Source organism: Mesoplodon densirostris, chromosome 1 (genome assembly GCF_025265405.1).
Source record: "Mesoplodon densirostris isolate mMesDen1 chromosome 1, mMesDen1 primary haplotype, whole genome shotgun sequence".
NCBI lineage: Eukaryota > Metazoa > Chordata > Mammalia > Artiodactyla > Ziphiidae > Mesoplodon > Mesoplodon densirostris.
In genome coordinates, this window is record NC_082661.1 from 151,533,824 (window position 1) to 151,550,599 (window position 16,776).

The following is a 16,776-nucleotide window of genomic DNA, read 5'->3' on the forward strand; positions in this document are numbered from 1 at the left end:
CTCATTCTAAATTTCCCCAACTTTTCTGACCAGTAACATAAAATATTTGTTTATGCATTAAACATCAGAGTTTTCCAATGACGAATACAACCATGTCACTCAACTTGCTTCAAGAAGAGAGATTTCAGTTATATTTCAAGGCTGTTTGCATCTAATAAAATATCTAAACAGGTTTATAAAAAAGATTTTTCTGGTGAGATTAATATTTTATTCTGGGGCTTCCCTGGTGGCGCAGTGGTTGAGAGTCTGCCTGCCGATGCAGGGGACACGGGTTCATGCCCCGGTCTGGGAAGATCCCACATGCCGCAGAGCAGCTGGGCCCGTGAGCCATGGTCGCTGAGCCTGCGCGTCTGGAGCCTGTGCTCTGCAACAGGAGAGGCCACAACAGTGAGAGGCCTGCGTACCACAAAAATTAATAATAATAATAATAATATTTTATTCTGTCTAAAGTACTTGTCCAACTGGTGGAACTGGCTAGAAGGATCAGTGAGTCAGACACCCCCAACACTGTTAAGGCTTCCTTTCCTCTCTCATTCTCTTCTACTCTAGTTGGGGGCTGGGCACTTAGTCATCTGAAGTCACATCCAAGAGCATCTCACCAGACATGTAAAGGTCTTCTCTTTCTTTCCCCCTATCAACAGTTTAAAATATCCCAGGGATTTCCTGTTATTGAACTATCCAGTTTGCTTGCCTCCTACCGGTCATCTTCACCTTAGAATATGGGGCTGGGTGGGTAAGGTATTATGGTTGTCCCAGTCTAGGTTATAAATATACTCCTTGGGCTCAGAGTCTATTACATAAGATGGTTAGGGGTGCCACATATATTTTCAGACACACATACACACATATGCACACAGGCAATAAGGAATTTACTCCATATGTATAAGTATGATACAAAACAGAGATCAACCTCTCATTTGCATAGGTGAACAATTGAAGACAAAAATACACAGAGTGTTTAGGATAATGCTAATTATCTCCAATTTGGCTTGAATAGGTTGATAATAGAAAATGAGTTTTGGAGTTTAAACTGGGACCATGTCATGGGAAGTCTTGTTTATGTGGTAAGACATTTGGATTTCTTTTGAAAGCCATTGTCATTTTCAGAGAACACATACTATAAGAAGAGCTATGTTTCGGTGATATGTATCTAGGTTCTCAGTGTGGATAACAGGAGGTAGATATTAGAGATGAAAAAATCTCCAGAATGTCATTTCAGTAGATTCAGTAAGAGGTTAAAAGGTCATTATAAAAGATTAATGAGGATCATAATTGTGAGGGTGACAACTGAAATGAGGGAAATGATTGAGATGCTATCAAAGTGCACTCAGTAGGGTTAGGTAACTGTTCATATGAAGAAGGGATCAATAGATGGGTAGGAACAGGAATAATGAAGATGACTAAGATTTCAAACCTATGAGATTCAGAAGATTGTGGTGCTTTTATAAAAAAGAAAAATAGAAAACGTTAGAGGAGGAACTGGTTTATAGGGGAAAGAATAGTGAGGTAATTAGTCACTTTTTTGGCATATGGTGTTTGAAGTTTAGATGTCCAGAAAGTGGTAAAATCTGGTGTTAGTATGTCAAAGAATGGTCAGGTGCTAGAGATGTGTATGGAATCAGTTATAGATGAGAGACAGTTTGTGATATATGTATATATATAATGTGTGTATGTAGAGTGGGGAAGGTGAGTGTGAGTGTGTTTGTGTGTGTGTGTGTGTGTGTGTGTGTGTGTGTAGAAAGAGAAGAGTGTATTGTGGGAACAGATGTGACATCATTAGGGAACTATGAAATTCATTATGCAAATAATAGTTGATTTACATAATTGGGGAAAACTTAGACTAGACATGATAACTGTTTCCCAAAATCTTAAGGGTTATTATTTGGAAAAGATACAGTATGACATTTTGGCAGAGATTGCAAGAGATTGTATTTTAGTCGAGAAACTAAGATCCTATAATTCAGATCCAATATCATCCAGTTATTAAGGATAATACCATGTTCACTTATATAAATGCCATAACACAGCATTGACCAAGGGCCAGACATTAGACTAAATAGACTTGTGTTAGTTTCCAATGGCTGTTGTAACAAATTACCATAAATTTGTTGGCTTAAAACAACAAAACTTTATTGTCTCATAGTTCCAGAAGGGTGAAGGGCAAAATCATTTTCACCAGGCTGCAATCAAGGTGACAGCAGTGCCACACTACCTCCAGAAGTTCCAGGGGAAAATTGCCCCTTCCAGCTTCTGGTGGTTGTCAGCATTCCTTGATTTGCAGCCAAATCACTCCAATCTCTGACTCTGTGACCACAGTGCATCCTCCTCCTGTATGTGTAGGAAATCTCCCTCTAACTCCTTCTTGCAAGGATACCTGTAATTAATTTAGAGTCCAACCAGAAAATCCAGAATAATTTCACCAACCCCAAATCCTTCATCACAACTGCTAAGACTTTGTCATATGAGGTGACATTTACAGGTTCCAAGGATTAGGACAGGATGTCTTTTCTGGGGCCACTTTTCAGCCTACTGTTAGGCTCTTCCTCATACATATCCTTCCTTAAAGCAGTTCTAGGGGGGAGGTACCATAGTTTTAATCCTTCTTAAGCAAAATAGGAAAATGAATCTCAAAGATACATTTTGGTACATAGCTAGTAGGTGTCAGAACTTTACTTCAAACACTGTCTTGCTCTTTTCAAAGGCTGAGCAGTTTTTCGTTGTCACACAACATGAAATTAAACCCTGCTGTAAACATTTATGTTTCCTTTTTCCATTCACTGTATAGCTGCTTCTATAACAGGTACACTTTTATACATCTCAAAGGGAAAAGAGGTGGCACTCACATTAAACAGTATGGCAGCTATAAGAAGTGGCATCTCGCTGGCCATTGTTGGAAGTACTTGAAAATGTTTATTGGTAGGAAGACACTCAGATTCTGAAGAGATCTGACAAGCAAATCCCCTTAGCTATGACTATCTGCATGCAATCACTGCTGCTCCTGGGACCCAAGAGTATTAGCCTGGTTTTGTTTGTTTGTTTGTTTGTTTCCTTTTGTTTTGCTTTGTTTTTGCCTCTTCACAAACTCTGCTTCCTCTGTTGTCATCAGGTTTTTTCTTTTAGTAGTTTATAACAGGCAAGGATAATTTACAACCAGCATGGTTTTTTGTTCATTTCAATTTGTTATACACAGCACACCCTAAGTGCACCCCAACCTGTGGTTACAGGGCTCCTTTTTATCCTCCCACAGCCATCAGATGTGCTGTGGATACAACCTCTCAATCTTTGCCAAGCACCATGTAGATATTAAGATCCACAAGTTACAGACATGGAACAAGCATGAGTGGGCTTGTGTTCACAAATTTGAAAGCCAGGTAAATTATCCCTCTTATACAGTATGTGCCTGTGATAAAGGAGGCCATTAGAAGGTGTCTACTTCAGCACATAGGGAAAAAGGTCAGACATCCATCAATAATAAGGTGTGGTGAATTCAAATGTGGGAACATGGGAATGAGCAGATCTTAATTTCAAGATTCAGAAGAAGCCAGGGCATCTTTCTGGAGTTCTTGTTTATTATTTTTATTTTTTTAATACAAAATGGGTACATGTGCCACAGAATCTTAGCTCCCATGAGTGAATATGAAGACCAGTTTTAAATGTAGACTTCTTGCAAGGTGTTGGTAAACATTTTGCATGTGACAGGGATTCTGAATGGAGAAGTGAACACTTAATACCTTTTCTCCTAGGCATATTTATGTGCAAGCATCAGGTACAATCACATAAGTGATGTAGAATTCTCTGCATAACAAAGAAAAATGTCTTTCCTTATTATATGTGGTTCCCCAAAACTTTTCACTTCTCTTTTGTAACCTGAAGGAGATAACATAGGAACTTTCTCAAAAGAATATTTTCACTTACTAGAGAGACTCTGAGGTCCTTCTTATAGATCACTGCTGAAAGTTCATATCTTCACCCTTATTTTTTGTTTGTTTTTGTTACACCCTATGAGCTTAGTTATACTTGGGTTTATCTTTTTTAGTTAAAACAAAACAAAACAAAACTTTTTGGGGATAAAAAGTTCCCTATGTGCTTAGACATTCTTTTGTAGATTATACTAATTTCACTTAATTCAGTTAAACAGTTACTGAATAATTATGAGCCTTGTCATGAGGGTGGAGCTCCAGGAAATACAAAGATAAAATAAAATATCTGTTCCATAATGACTAACAGAGATTGTATGAGTGTTTGTGTGTATGTCCTGTGGGGCAGAACTCAGGGATGCAAGTTAAAATTAGTATAAAAATAACAGTTATTTGAGACAAGATAAGCTCAATACTTGGTAGACTCAGACAAAGTGCAGTGGGTCATTAGAGAGCGCAAAATAACAAGAAATCACATACAAATGTGAGAATGGAAGGTTTGATGCTGAAAGCACCATTTGGAACAGGCTTTGAAAGTGTTACTTTCCTTTGGAGCAAGGAAGGTATACAATCCAGAAGGAGGGAAATAAGCATGGATAAAGCAAGGCATTTACCAGGAACAATAAGTGTATTTTGTCTGATATATGGGGAGCATTACAAGATAGGCTGCAATAATCATTTGGGTCACACTGAGGACAGTTTTCAGTGACAAAATGTGGCACAGAGTTTTCATTCTGTGTGCAAAGGAACTATTTAGACTTTAGGAACAAAGGAACTCAATTAGACTTTAGGAATATTTATTTAGCAATGATGTAGGGAATAGTTTGAAATCAAACTAAAATGGAGTCAGAGAACTGGTTAAGAGACAGTAGGAAATAATGAGAAACCAGTTATAAGTGGTGAAAATGGGAATAGAAATGAAGGGGTAGATTCAAGTGCCAGTGTAAGAGTAGAATTAACGAGACTTGGAAAATAATTGGAAATAAAAGATGAATCCATTGGGTAGTCAAAGGTGACTTGGGTATAATCTATGGAAATAACTAACAGGAAGACACAGATTTATAGAATGGGAGGAAGGTGATAAGATTACTTTTAAAACTTCTTCCAAAATATGTTCCATTAAATATATATTTTCTCATATATTTTTTTCCTAGTGCTACATTACTTTTTCTTATTCACTTATTAGTATCTTTGATTCAATGATAAAACAAATCAGCCTCCTGAATTAAGTGATACAAGGAAACTTAAGACACAGTCTCTGACCTCATGGAAATTACAGTTGACCCTTGAACAACATGGGTTCCAACTGTGTGGGTCCACTTATATGCAAATTTTTTCAATAGTAAATACTACAGTACTACACGATCCATGGTTGGTTGAATCTGAGGATACAGAACCATAAATACGGAGGAACCACAGGTATGGAGGGCTGACTGTAACTTATACTCAGATTGTTCACTGCACAGAGGGTGTCCCTAACCTCCATGTTGTTCAAGGGTCAACTGTATAAACCTTTTGAGGAAGATAGGACACTGGATATGTGACTTTGGAATGGACATTTGTGTGTGGATTATGGGAGCATCATTACTACTCAATGGTCATTTAGGTGAATATTTAGTAACATAAAAGGTAGTGAATGCTAAGTACCAAACAAATGATATAGTCAGTAGTAGATACTATAGAAGTTCGGTCAGTAGTAGATACTATAGAAATTCAGAAGAGTGAAGATCATTTTCACTTTATTAATTTGTTAAGCAATTACTCTGATGAAGGCTTCATGATAGGCTACAAAGACACAGCTTCTGTCTTCAAGGCACTTACAATTTAAGGACAGGGAGACACACTGTAAATAAAAAGGTAGAGTAAAAGGTTAACAGGTACAAGAAGAATCAGAAGAGTGGGTTAGTGGCCAATCATGTCAGTGTGGAAGAAAGAATACCACAAAATGTTTCTCTTTTCAAATTACCCTTCTTTACTTTTCTATTCACTTTCATTCATAGAAGTGGTCAAGTAATGATAGTAGAGATTTAAAAAAAAATAAAGAAATGAGTTTAATTTTTCTCATAAAAAATTAGTTTTTAAGTGGGGTGGTGATGGTGGTGGTGGGATGAACTGGGAGATTGGGATTGACATATATACACTAATATGTATAAAATAGATAAATAACAAAAAAACTTTAAAAAAATAAAAATAATAAAAAATTTAAAAAAATAATAAAAATAACTAAATAAATAAAAATTCATTTTTCATTCAAATAGCCTTTTTACTCTAAGATGAATGCATTTCCCACATGATCATTAAGTTTCAATTTAGTTTGTGATATTTCAGTTAAGGGGGGAGTCATAGATACAGAGGAGGGCTGACTATAGTTTATATGCAGATTTTAACTGATGAATTAAAAATGATCCCCTTTCCTTAGCTCATTCTAATCACCATTTACTCCTGTTCTCTCCTTCCTGTCCCATTCACAATTTAGATATAGCTGCATTACTGTGCTTGTCACACTAAGCCTGGACTACTTGATTCCAGGGACTCTGTGTGTGTGTGTTTGTGTGTGTGTGTCCTTCCTCTTGAAACTAACACTGTGAGGCCTGGTACATAGTAGCTGCTCAACAAATGTGTTTCAAATTGAAATGGAGTTTTTCCCTTTTTGACTAAACTGCTTAATACTTAGAGGCATGTGGTGCTAATATTTAAGACAGATTGGTTCATTCTGTTCAAGTACCATATAACCGTTCACACACCATTGAGTTTAGTACTATTAAAGGGTAATTTCCCTTCAGGGAATTGTGCCTGTGGAAGACACATTTTACATATTCAGTCTTTTCTATCATCACTAAGCAGGTAAAGAGATTAAGATAAAAGGTTTTTGCAAGTGTGCAGTTATCCACATAGACCTTACATGGAAATCCCTGTGTATTTTGAGAAAAAAATAAGAAAGTACTATCACTGAATGTGTCTACACCCAGCACTACCCAGTAGTCATGTGCCTTTTTTAAAGATAAAAATATTAATGAGTAATTTCTGTATGACACTATTCACCCAAATGACTTAGAAAAGCTATCATTTCCTCCTTTTTCTATCAGTGTAATAAAAGCCAATGTAATTAATTGAAAACCCCATTTTGCCCAGTTTTGGCCCATTGTGATGCCTTCAATGTAGTATATTTTGTTTAATGTAATGTTTTTACTATTACTTTTAATTCACACATTTTAATAACTCAAAAGAGAGTGTTTGTGTTTTATTTTCTCAAACAAGTTCCTTTTTGGACATGAGAATTTAATAGCCTCTCAAATCACTAATAGAGAACTACAGCAAAATTGCTTTGATATCTATTATCCCCTTTCTTATTATGGCTATATGACTAGGAGTTACTATTCTTATTTCATTTTTAATAGACTAAAAAACTCAGGCTTAGAGAAGTAAGTGACTTGCCTGAAATTCATATGTTCATGGGTACTATGTGTGGACCAAAATTAGAATGGAAATATTTGGATTCCTCAGTCAGTACTGTTAATATTCAGATAAACAGCTATGCCATACTATAGCCAAATAGCACTGGATGTTTATTCTATATAATAATAATAATGAACACTGTGAGCATTTACACATGCTGGGCACATCCTGAATACTTCACATGTGCTAGCTCATTGAATCCTTGCTGCAACTCAGTGAAGTCTAAACGTGAGAAAACAGATGCCCAAAGAAAGTGAGTAACCTGGCCAAAAAAGCACACTTAGTAAGTCCTTGAACTAGGATGTGAGCTCAGCCAATCTGCACTGTGTTGCCTTAAACATCATTCTCATTGCTGGCGTTTCAGTGACAAGGATAGATTTAATGAAACAAATGTAAGTTGATAATGTCGTCTAGAACTACCCTTCCTATCAATGAACATGGAAGAAAGTTACCCTTGAACCCTGTAATTCTGTGAAGTACTTAAGTGGAAATTGAATTTGTTTCTGCATTCTAAGAGGTAATTTCAATTAATGGGGACTCTTTCATGTTTTATATTTAATATTTGATTAGAATTTTAGTACATGGAAAAGTCTTTCCTATTCATTATATAATTTAGAATTATAGAACTAGGGGCCAAACCAAAAATTTTAACCAGCAAGACCAAATATTAGAGAGGTGATATGACCAGCACAAAGTACTTGCCTAGAGAGGCTGAGACAAGCTCAGACTCAGATCTTCCAAGGCTTTTCCCACAGTGAAGAAAGGTGTGAGCATAATAAAGGAACAGAATGCATGTTACGTGTGTGTGCATGTGTGTACTGACTGTTCTTTTAAAAATTAGTTGTGGAGCAGCATGACCTAGGTAGCTGGCTTGCAGGTCTCCTAGGTATGGCTATAAATCCCTCTGAAAGACAATCAACTCCTGGATGAAAATCCTAGTCTATTTAATGGCACATAGCCAAATGAAAAGTGGAAGATTTAATTTTCCAAATATTTTTGGAAAGTTTCTAGCTGCACATATATATTGGACTTTTAAATAACTAATTCCTTTTTAAAGTTAAATCTTAAATAGGTGTGAGATTTGCTTGTGCACTGATTTGTTGCTTATTCTAATAATTATTCATTAGTCTCTTTATGTGATGGAAGAAAGCCCAGCTGATTAAGCCACCAAATCATACTTCATTTTCTTTTCTTATGCTGTCTGTTTGGCACTACAACTCAGAGGGCAAAATGCTTTTATGAAGATCACTTAGATATATATTTGATTATATTATTATTGGAAGAAACACAGAGAACTTTCTGACAATCATGTTGTTCCCATATATACAGGATTTAGTGCTATTTAAGTTATTATTCATGTTGTGCTTAAGGCATTTCAAATGGCTTTGGATCATTGAATGGAATGACGTAAAGTTTTAAACTATCCCTGGAAGCCTGCAATTAGCAGGCATCCACAGAAAACTAAGCAACCAGAGTAAATTATTATTTCCTCTTAATTCATTTATTTTTCTTACATTTCATGTCATAAAAAACACATAAATCGGGCCTCCCTGGTGGCGCAAGTGGTTGAGAGTCCGCCTGCCGATGCAGGGGATATGGGTTCGTGCCCCGGTCTGGGAGGATCCCATATGCCGCGGAGCGGCTGGGCCCGTGAGCCATGGCCACTGAGCCTGCGCGTCCGGAGCCTGCGCGTCCGGAGCCTGTGCTCCGCAACGGGGGAGGCCACAACAGTGAGAGGCCCGCATACCGCAAAAAAAAAAAAACAAAAACAAAAACAAAAAAAAACACATAAATCATTTTATTTTTATATCTTTGCCCCAATTTCAATCCACTGTTATCAGTAATGATTTAAAGTATGCTTAATCAAATAGCAATTATAATATATAATATATTATGCATCATCAAAAATTCTGACATAAATCAAAAGGAGACTATTACCCTTAATGATTTATACAAAGAACTATCATAGTATTCTATACATTCAAAAGTGGATTCTTGGGCTTCCCTGGTGGCGCAGTGGTTGAGAGTCTGCCTGCCGATGAAGGAGACACGGGTTCGTGCCCCGATCCGGGAAGATACCACGTGCCGCAGAGCGGCTGGGCCCGTGAGCCATGGCTGCTGAGCCTGCATGTCTGGAGCCTGTGCTCTGCAACGGGAGAGGCCACAAGAGTGAGAGGCCCGCATACCGCAAAAAAAAAAAAAGTGGGTTCTTCAAAAAATTAAAAATAGAACTAACATATGATCCAGCAATTCCACTTCTAGATATTTACCCAAAGAAAATGAAAATACTAACTAGAAAAGATGCATGCACCTCTATATTCATTGCAGCATTATTTGTAATAGCCAAGATGGGGAAGGGATCTAAGTGCCAATCAATAGATGAATGGCTAAAGAAGATGTGGTATGTGTATATATATATATATATGAGGGAAATAAGTGAGGGAGATTAAGAAGTACAAACTTCCAGTTGCAAAATAAATGACTCACAGGTATGAAATGTACAATATGGGAAATATAGTCAATAACTATGTAATATCTTTGTACGGTGAAAAATAGACTTATTGTGGTGACTACTTTGGAATGTATAGAAATATGAAATCACTATGTTGTGTAACAGGAGCTAACATAGCTCTGTAGATCAATTACACTTCAAAAACAAACCAAAAATTGTGGACAAAATTAAATTATGCATTTTCTCTTAAGTAAACATCTGAACCTATTTGGTCTCTTGATTGGGAGTCCACCTTGCCAAAGATAACTTAAGAAGTAGGAGGGGGCTTCCCTGCTGGCGCAGTGGTTGAGAGTCTGCCTGCTGATGCAGGGGACATGGGTTCGTGCCCTGGTCTGGGAGGATCCCACATGCCACGGAGCAGCTGGGCCCATGAGCCATGGCCACTGAGCCTGTGTGTCCGGAGCCTGTGCTCTGCAACGGGAGAGGCCACAACAGTGAGAGGCCCGTGTACTGCAAAAAAAAAAAAAAAAAGAAGTAGGAGGGATGAGAAATAAAAGTGTATATTTATTAATTCTTGTTAATATCTGTACCTATTCCAAGTTCCTTTTTGGAAAAAAAAAGGTGCTTTTAAGACCATAGAAAATTCGGTTGCCACTTCCATTTTTTTTCATAGAGTTTAAAGTCTATAGTGGAAGATATTCTACAGTGCAACATGCATTTTAAACACTTTATGTTATAAAATACCATAAAATAGCCTGTGAACTTCACTGGAGCACCCACTATGTGCTTCCTTTACATCCCAGCACAGTGCCTGGAACGTAGTCATGGTCAATAAAATTCTGTTGGCTAAACTGATCAATGCCTTCTTCAAAGAAGTCTTCCTTGAGTTTCCATCTTATACTATGAACAAGAGCAATCCGTTTCCATCATACATATGTTGCATCCTACTATATTGTGGAGTCTGCATTTGTTTGTGTGTATTTTGGGGAGGGGATGGGGAAGAGTCTTATTTCCATGAATAAATTATAATGCCATTAGGCATAATAACTGTATATAATTTATTTAGTTAACACATGGACTTTATATAGCTCTGTATATAAACAGCTAGCTTAGCTCATTAAACAGTTTTCCCCCAGTGAATAAAAACAGAATGAACCATTTGCTTTGGAGGTACCTAGTATCCTCTTTCTGTACTGTCTTCCTCTCTGATAGTATTACTTTTCTGCCTGGGTATCTTTATCTAATGCTCTATTCCCCTGCCTATTAACAGGAAAAAAAATTCTCATCAATCATTTATCCTTAAACATAAATTGGTTTTCCCAGGTATTTGCAATTTAATCCTTTAGTCATTATTGGGAATGAAAATCTTAGATTCCTCTATGGAGATTTCTGGTTAAAGAAATGCAGAAGATTGACAAAAAGGGTAAAAACCATTTATTTATATCCTACATTTTACTAGGCTGGTGGGCATCATGCCAGCTTGGGATCACATTCTGCCATTAAGATAATTAGATAAGCAGATGCTATACCTCTTTCACCACTCTGACCTCCATATAAATACATACATACAAACCTTTCAGCAAACTTAAAATCTCCAGAGATGGGAATGAACATATGTACATTTTTCTTAAAATTACAGTGATATACTCTCAATGTTGAGAATTACTGTACTAGACCCTTTTGAATGGTATTTTATTTAATCTCAAAATAACCCTATGAGGGAAGTACTACTACTACCATTTTATACATAAGGAAATTGAGACTTAGAGAAGCTATGTATCTTGGTCAAGGCCACAGGGCTATTTGCCAGAGAGCTGGAATTTGATTCCAGTTCAGTAGGACTTCAAACTCACTCCCTTTTCAACATTATTGCCACTAAAACCTGATGCCACTAAAAAAAATACTGATCCTACAAATAACACCTTTCTAGTCAATGGATGGTTAATGACCAGTATGGGTCTATCAGTCAAGGTCCCAGAAGAAAGAGAAGGCATATCTAATTGAGTAATTTGAGCACAGTTGAATATTGTCAGTTTGTAACAGTGTAGGCAATACCTTCTTGCCAGTTACAGTGGAAATGGCTGATACCTGTAGGCCTGAAGATGTGAGCCTAGTTTCATGGAATCCAGAAAGAGGGGTGGCAGAGGGAGGGGGTGAAGGTGAGAGAAGTGGAGAGAGCTGCCAGACAGGGCTGTGCCTTTTGGTCCAAAGATGAAACCAGATCACAGAAATCCTGGGGGTGAGGTCAAGTAGTGCATGATCTTGCCAGTCTTTATCACTGGCTGAATCCAACTGAAAACCACAAGGCAGGGGAGTCTAAGGACATGGTTTGTGCCCATATCAGTCACTAAAGACAGTGGAGGGTACGGAATGGATGTGGGTAAGTCAGCAAGGAGTATTAGGAAGTGTATCTTCTCCACCCCCATCTCTCAGATTCACCCTCTTTCTCTCTTACCAGAAATGAAAATGGCAGTGACTTAAAGGAAACAACTCTTTGTGTCTGTTTTCTTTAATCCATGGTTGCAAATGCTTGTGAAATGTATTAGTGCACTTTCTTACTAAGCTTTCATAAGCATCTGCATTTGTTCTGCTTTTACTGTATTGTGGACAAAGGAAGTATGAAATATTGGTTAAGACTGTCTCTCAAATAAGTACACATTCTTTAAAGCTTTTTGGATTTTTTGTATGTTTTTGGTTAGGTTAATTCAGATATTGTTTACATACAGAAAAACCCATCCATTTTAGCTCTGCAATTCTGTTTTCACAAATGTATACAGTCCTGTATTTAACTCTACAGTCAAGATATAGAATATTTTCATCACTCCAAAATGTTCTAAAGCTTTTAAAAATCTTCAATCCCACTCAACTAAATGTCTGGTATCAATGTTTTTTTCTTCTGATTTTAAATAGGAAAATTGGTGATAACATCCAACAGTGGGTAGTACATAGTAAGTGCTATTATGAAAAGTATTTTTGTTGGTTTATTTCCTCACCTTCTGACTAATATAAACTATTCATCTTGGTTATTAACTCAATTCATGTATATTAGACTGAGGAAAGGCTCATAATCTTGACTGCATGTTGAAATCACCTGAATTTATTAAATGACCTGATGGTCAGGTAGCATTTCATTAAAGCAGGATGTCTGGGGTTAAGACCAAGGCATCAATAATCTAAGCTTTCCAAGTATTTCCATATGTGGCTAAAGTTGAAAGCTCTGAATTAGATCAGTTGTTCTCAATTCTGGCTGCACAGCAGAATCCCCTAGGCAATTGCTTAAAATATTGATGCTTTTCCCTTCAATTCTGATTTATATAACTTGTTCATAAAAGTTGACTACAAGAAAAAAATAAGATTTGGATGACATATTTCTGAATGGTTGGGCTCCAGTTAAATGAAGGTTTTATTATAGTTCTGGGTATGTGGTGGTATTCAATAAATGTTAGATGGAGATCCTAATCCCACAGCAGAGTCAAAGAGAATAATATATGCTCCCTCTTGGAAATAAACTGTTTGTGTATTTGAAATACTTATCTTGGCAAGCTATCACTTTCTGAAAATTGTCCTCCTAGGTAATTTACCTCAAATGGTAAGCCTTGTAATTTAAGAGAATACTATATTTCCACCCTATTTTTCAGCATAATATTAGGCACATATATATTTTAACATCACTTTCATAATTCTCTCCAAGGAAATAGACAGGAAGCAAGATTAAGAGATGGAGGATAAGATTTAAACCAGCCTCTCTCTTAGAAGCACAAATGATGCTATTGCACTTCTGAGCCTGGAGAATGCTGCTACTTTGTAAAATAGAGCAATGGTACTTTCTGCTTTTATAATGGTGAAATATATATGCAAAGGACAACTAATGTCATTCACTAAAACAGAACTGAACTGTCTAGTGAAATAGTTATGGGACTAGCAAAATATTTATATATGATATATTTTTCAGATTTCAGGAACTAGTAACTGAAATAACAAAAATCTTTTTTGACATAAAGTTACTGAAAATCTATTATGGCAAAAATGCTCATCAAGCAAACTTCCCAAATTTTATTGTTATAAATAATTAATCACCATGTTGCATGTTTCAATATACATTAACAACACCAGGTGTTGTATTTAATCCTTCAAATATAAACTAGTGCAACAAATGACATTTTTCTTAAATGTTCTTGGTTTAATATAAAAAAATATAAAGCTTGTTTAATTTGACCTTCCCACTTCTTACTCAGTTTTTCTACTCCTTTTTTCCTTTTTAGGACCATCTCAGAAAATAGTGTCACCTAAACAAGAGCATGAAGATAGGAAACATGACAAAGTCACAGATAAAGGAAGTGAGAGTGGGACTTCCTGTAATGAGCTCTCCACTTCCAGTTGTGACAGCCACTCAGAGGCAAGCACTCCCCAGGACAACCCACCCAGTGCCCAGCAGGCGACAGCTCACCAACCTAACACCTTAACATTGGATCGTCCTTCCAAAAAAGCACCTGTGCAATGGATGCCCCCACCAGACAAACGCAGAAACAGTGAACTCTTTCAGACACTCATCAGCAAATCCCGGGAAACCAATCTTTCCAAAAAGAAAGTCTGCGAGAAGCTAAGTGTGGAAGAAGAAATGAAAAAGTGTATTCAGGATTTTAAAAAAATCCACATTCCAGATTATTTTCCAGAGCGCAAACGCCAGTGGCAGTCTGAACTGTTACAGAAGTATGGGTTATAGTAATTATCACATTCCTGCAGTATTTCAATGACGTTCAGTGTTTACTACGGTGTCACCACCTGACTGCGTACTAACAATGGTCAGTGTGATTCTTGCTGCTCTTCCTTTTTGTGAACAGTGGATGTGGGACAGTATTTTCTTTCATTCTTTTTGTTGTTGTTGTTGTTTTTAGAAATATGATTTTTAAAAAAGAAAACTAATAAATGTTGAATCAAATGGTGTTCCTGATTCAAACCGTTTTGCAAGAATGAAAGTAAAATGTGCATGACCAAGAAGCTTAGAATCTTGATTTTTGAACTGTGGTCATGTTTGTCATTTTGTAACTCACCAAAAGCAAATCATCATATCACTCCAAGTAAAGTGACAACATGGATGAAGCCACATCAAGTAAAATGTTAGATCATGGTTTTGGGACCCAAATCCAAAACTGTTTAAATGTTAATGCAATAAAACAAGTATTATTTTTGCATGAGCACAATGTTACAAATAATTCACAAGATGTAGGGAAGATTTGTTTGCTGCTTGGAAAGAAAAAAAACTATGAAAAAATAGCAAAAAAAAAAAAAAAAAAGAAAGGTTCAGGCAAAGCCTATAAATGTAAGCTGTCTAGGAGATTGAATCTTATTTGTTCTGGGTCTGTGATTTTTTTGTGTATGTGTATGGTGTTCTGTATGTATGTTAAGATGATGTAAATATGCCTTATAATCTTGTGTTATGACACTGACATTCATCTATTAATGCTAGTCATGATTATTTCTGTGAAATGAGTCCTTACATCAGGCTGTGAAAATTGGTATAATGATGCTCTGCAAGATCTGACTATAATGTTAATCAAAATAATTGAGGGAAATGGTAAAGAGCCTTATGTATTTATTTTAAAAAAGGAAAATATATTAGAATTCCTTGATCTCTATTGACTCTTCTTTTAAAATATTCAGTTGTTACATTGTCTTCAATTTTCCTTTAAAATCCCAAACTGGAGAATGATATGTTCAACCTTAATGTTGACAAGCTAGAGACTTGCTTCCAGGACATGGAAGCAAACTAAATGTCCATCGACAGATGAATGGATAAAAATGATGTGGTACATATATACAATGGACTGTTAGCCATCCAAAGGAATGAAATTGGGTCATATATAGAGATGTGGATGGACCTAGAGTCTGTCATACAGAGTGAAGTAAGTCAGAAAGAGAAAAACAAATGTCGTATATTAATGCATACATGTGGAATCTAAAATAATGGTACAGATGAACCTATTTGCAGGGAAGGAATAAAGACGCAGACATAGAGAATGGACATGCGGATATGGGGGGAAGGGGAGGGTGGGATGAACTGGGAGATTAGGATTGACATATATACACTACCGTGTGTAAAATAGATAGCTAGTGGGAACCTGCTCTATAGCACAGGGAGCTCAGCTCCATGCTCTGAGATGAACTAGATGGGTGGGATTGGGGGGGTGGTTTAGGAGGGAGATCCAAGAGGGAGGGGATATATGTAAAATATAGCTGATTCACTTAATTGTACAGCAGAAACTAACACAACATTGTAAAGCAATTATACTCCAATTAAAAAAAAAGATTAGAAAAAAAAAAAGAGCTATGTCTACTAAGGAGTCAGAGTCACTTCCAAAGATACCTCCCAAAACAAAAAGAGAGGGGAGAAATTATCCTAGCTTCCCACATTCCAATTTCCCATGAACACTTTCCATTGTCCCAATATAAGTAGAAGCAGTTCACAAAGGAGCCTAGGAAAATTAATTTAATAGAGGTGATCCGCCTGTGTTACAAAGCCTAGCAGTACAAGGCAGGGAATAAATCTGAAGAACACTTCACATCCTACTCTATTTTTTCCCAACGCAAAACTTCAAATAGAATTGCAATGGTAAGAATTTGTCTATTAGTCTATTGAGCACTTACCTTACACCAAACATTTGGCTCAAAAGTTAACAACATATTCAAGAAATACAAATGACTAGCTATTGCCCTTGGGAAGAAGCTTATGGTCTGATTCTCCCAAATCATTACGCATTCACCAGAGGCTAGATCCTGGCTGGTCCCAATTGGGTTTACAAGAGAATCAAGGGAGGAAGCTAGAATGAGGACTCTTCCCTGAAGAAAAGGAGACTCCGAAATTTAAAGATGAGTTAGACTAAAACTGCTGTATAAAACTTCTTTTCCAAAGAATCAGGAGATAAAATCTGGAGGATCACCACAAGTTAAAAG

At 36.7% G+C, this 16,776-nt stretch overlaps 1 protein-coding gene across 2 annotated transcripts in view; it reads left to right on the plus strand.

The window, feature by feature from the left end:
• KCTD8 (potassium channel tetramerization domain containing 8) overlaps positions 1–15,407 on the plus strand; it is a 274,627-nt gene extending 259,220 nt beyond the window's left edge. Inside the window, exon 3 of one of the 2 annotated variants that reach the window (XM_060110522.1) lies at positions 14,088–14,160. Coding sequence is in view for 1 of the 2 variants with exons in the window: in XM_060110513.1 (XP_059966496.1) it covers positions 14,088–14,548 (461 nt within the window). In the remaining variant the exon portion in view is untranslated. Of the gene's footprint in view, positions 1–14,087 lie in introns of both variants that reach the window. The other variant, XM_060110513.1, reaches the window with a different exon arrangement.
• Positions 15,408–16,776: the final 1,369 nt, after the last annotated feature.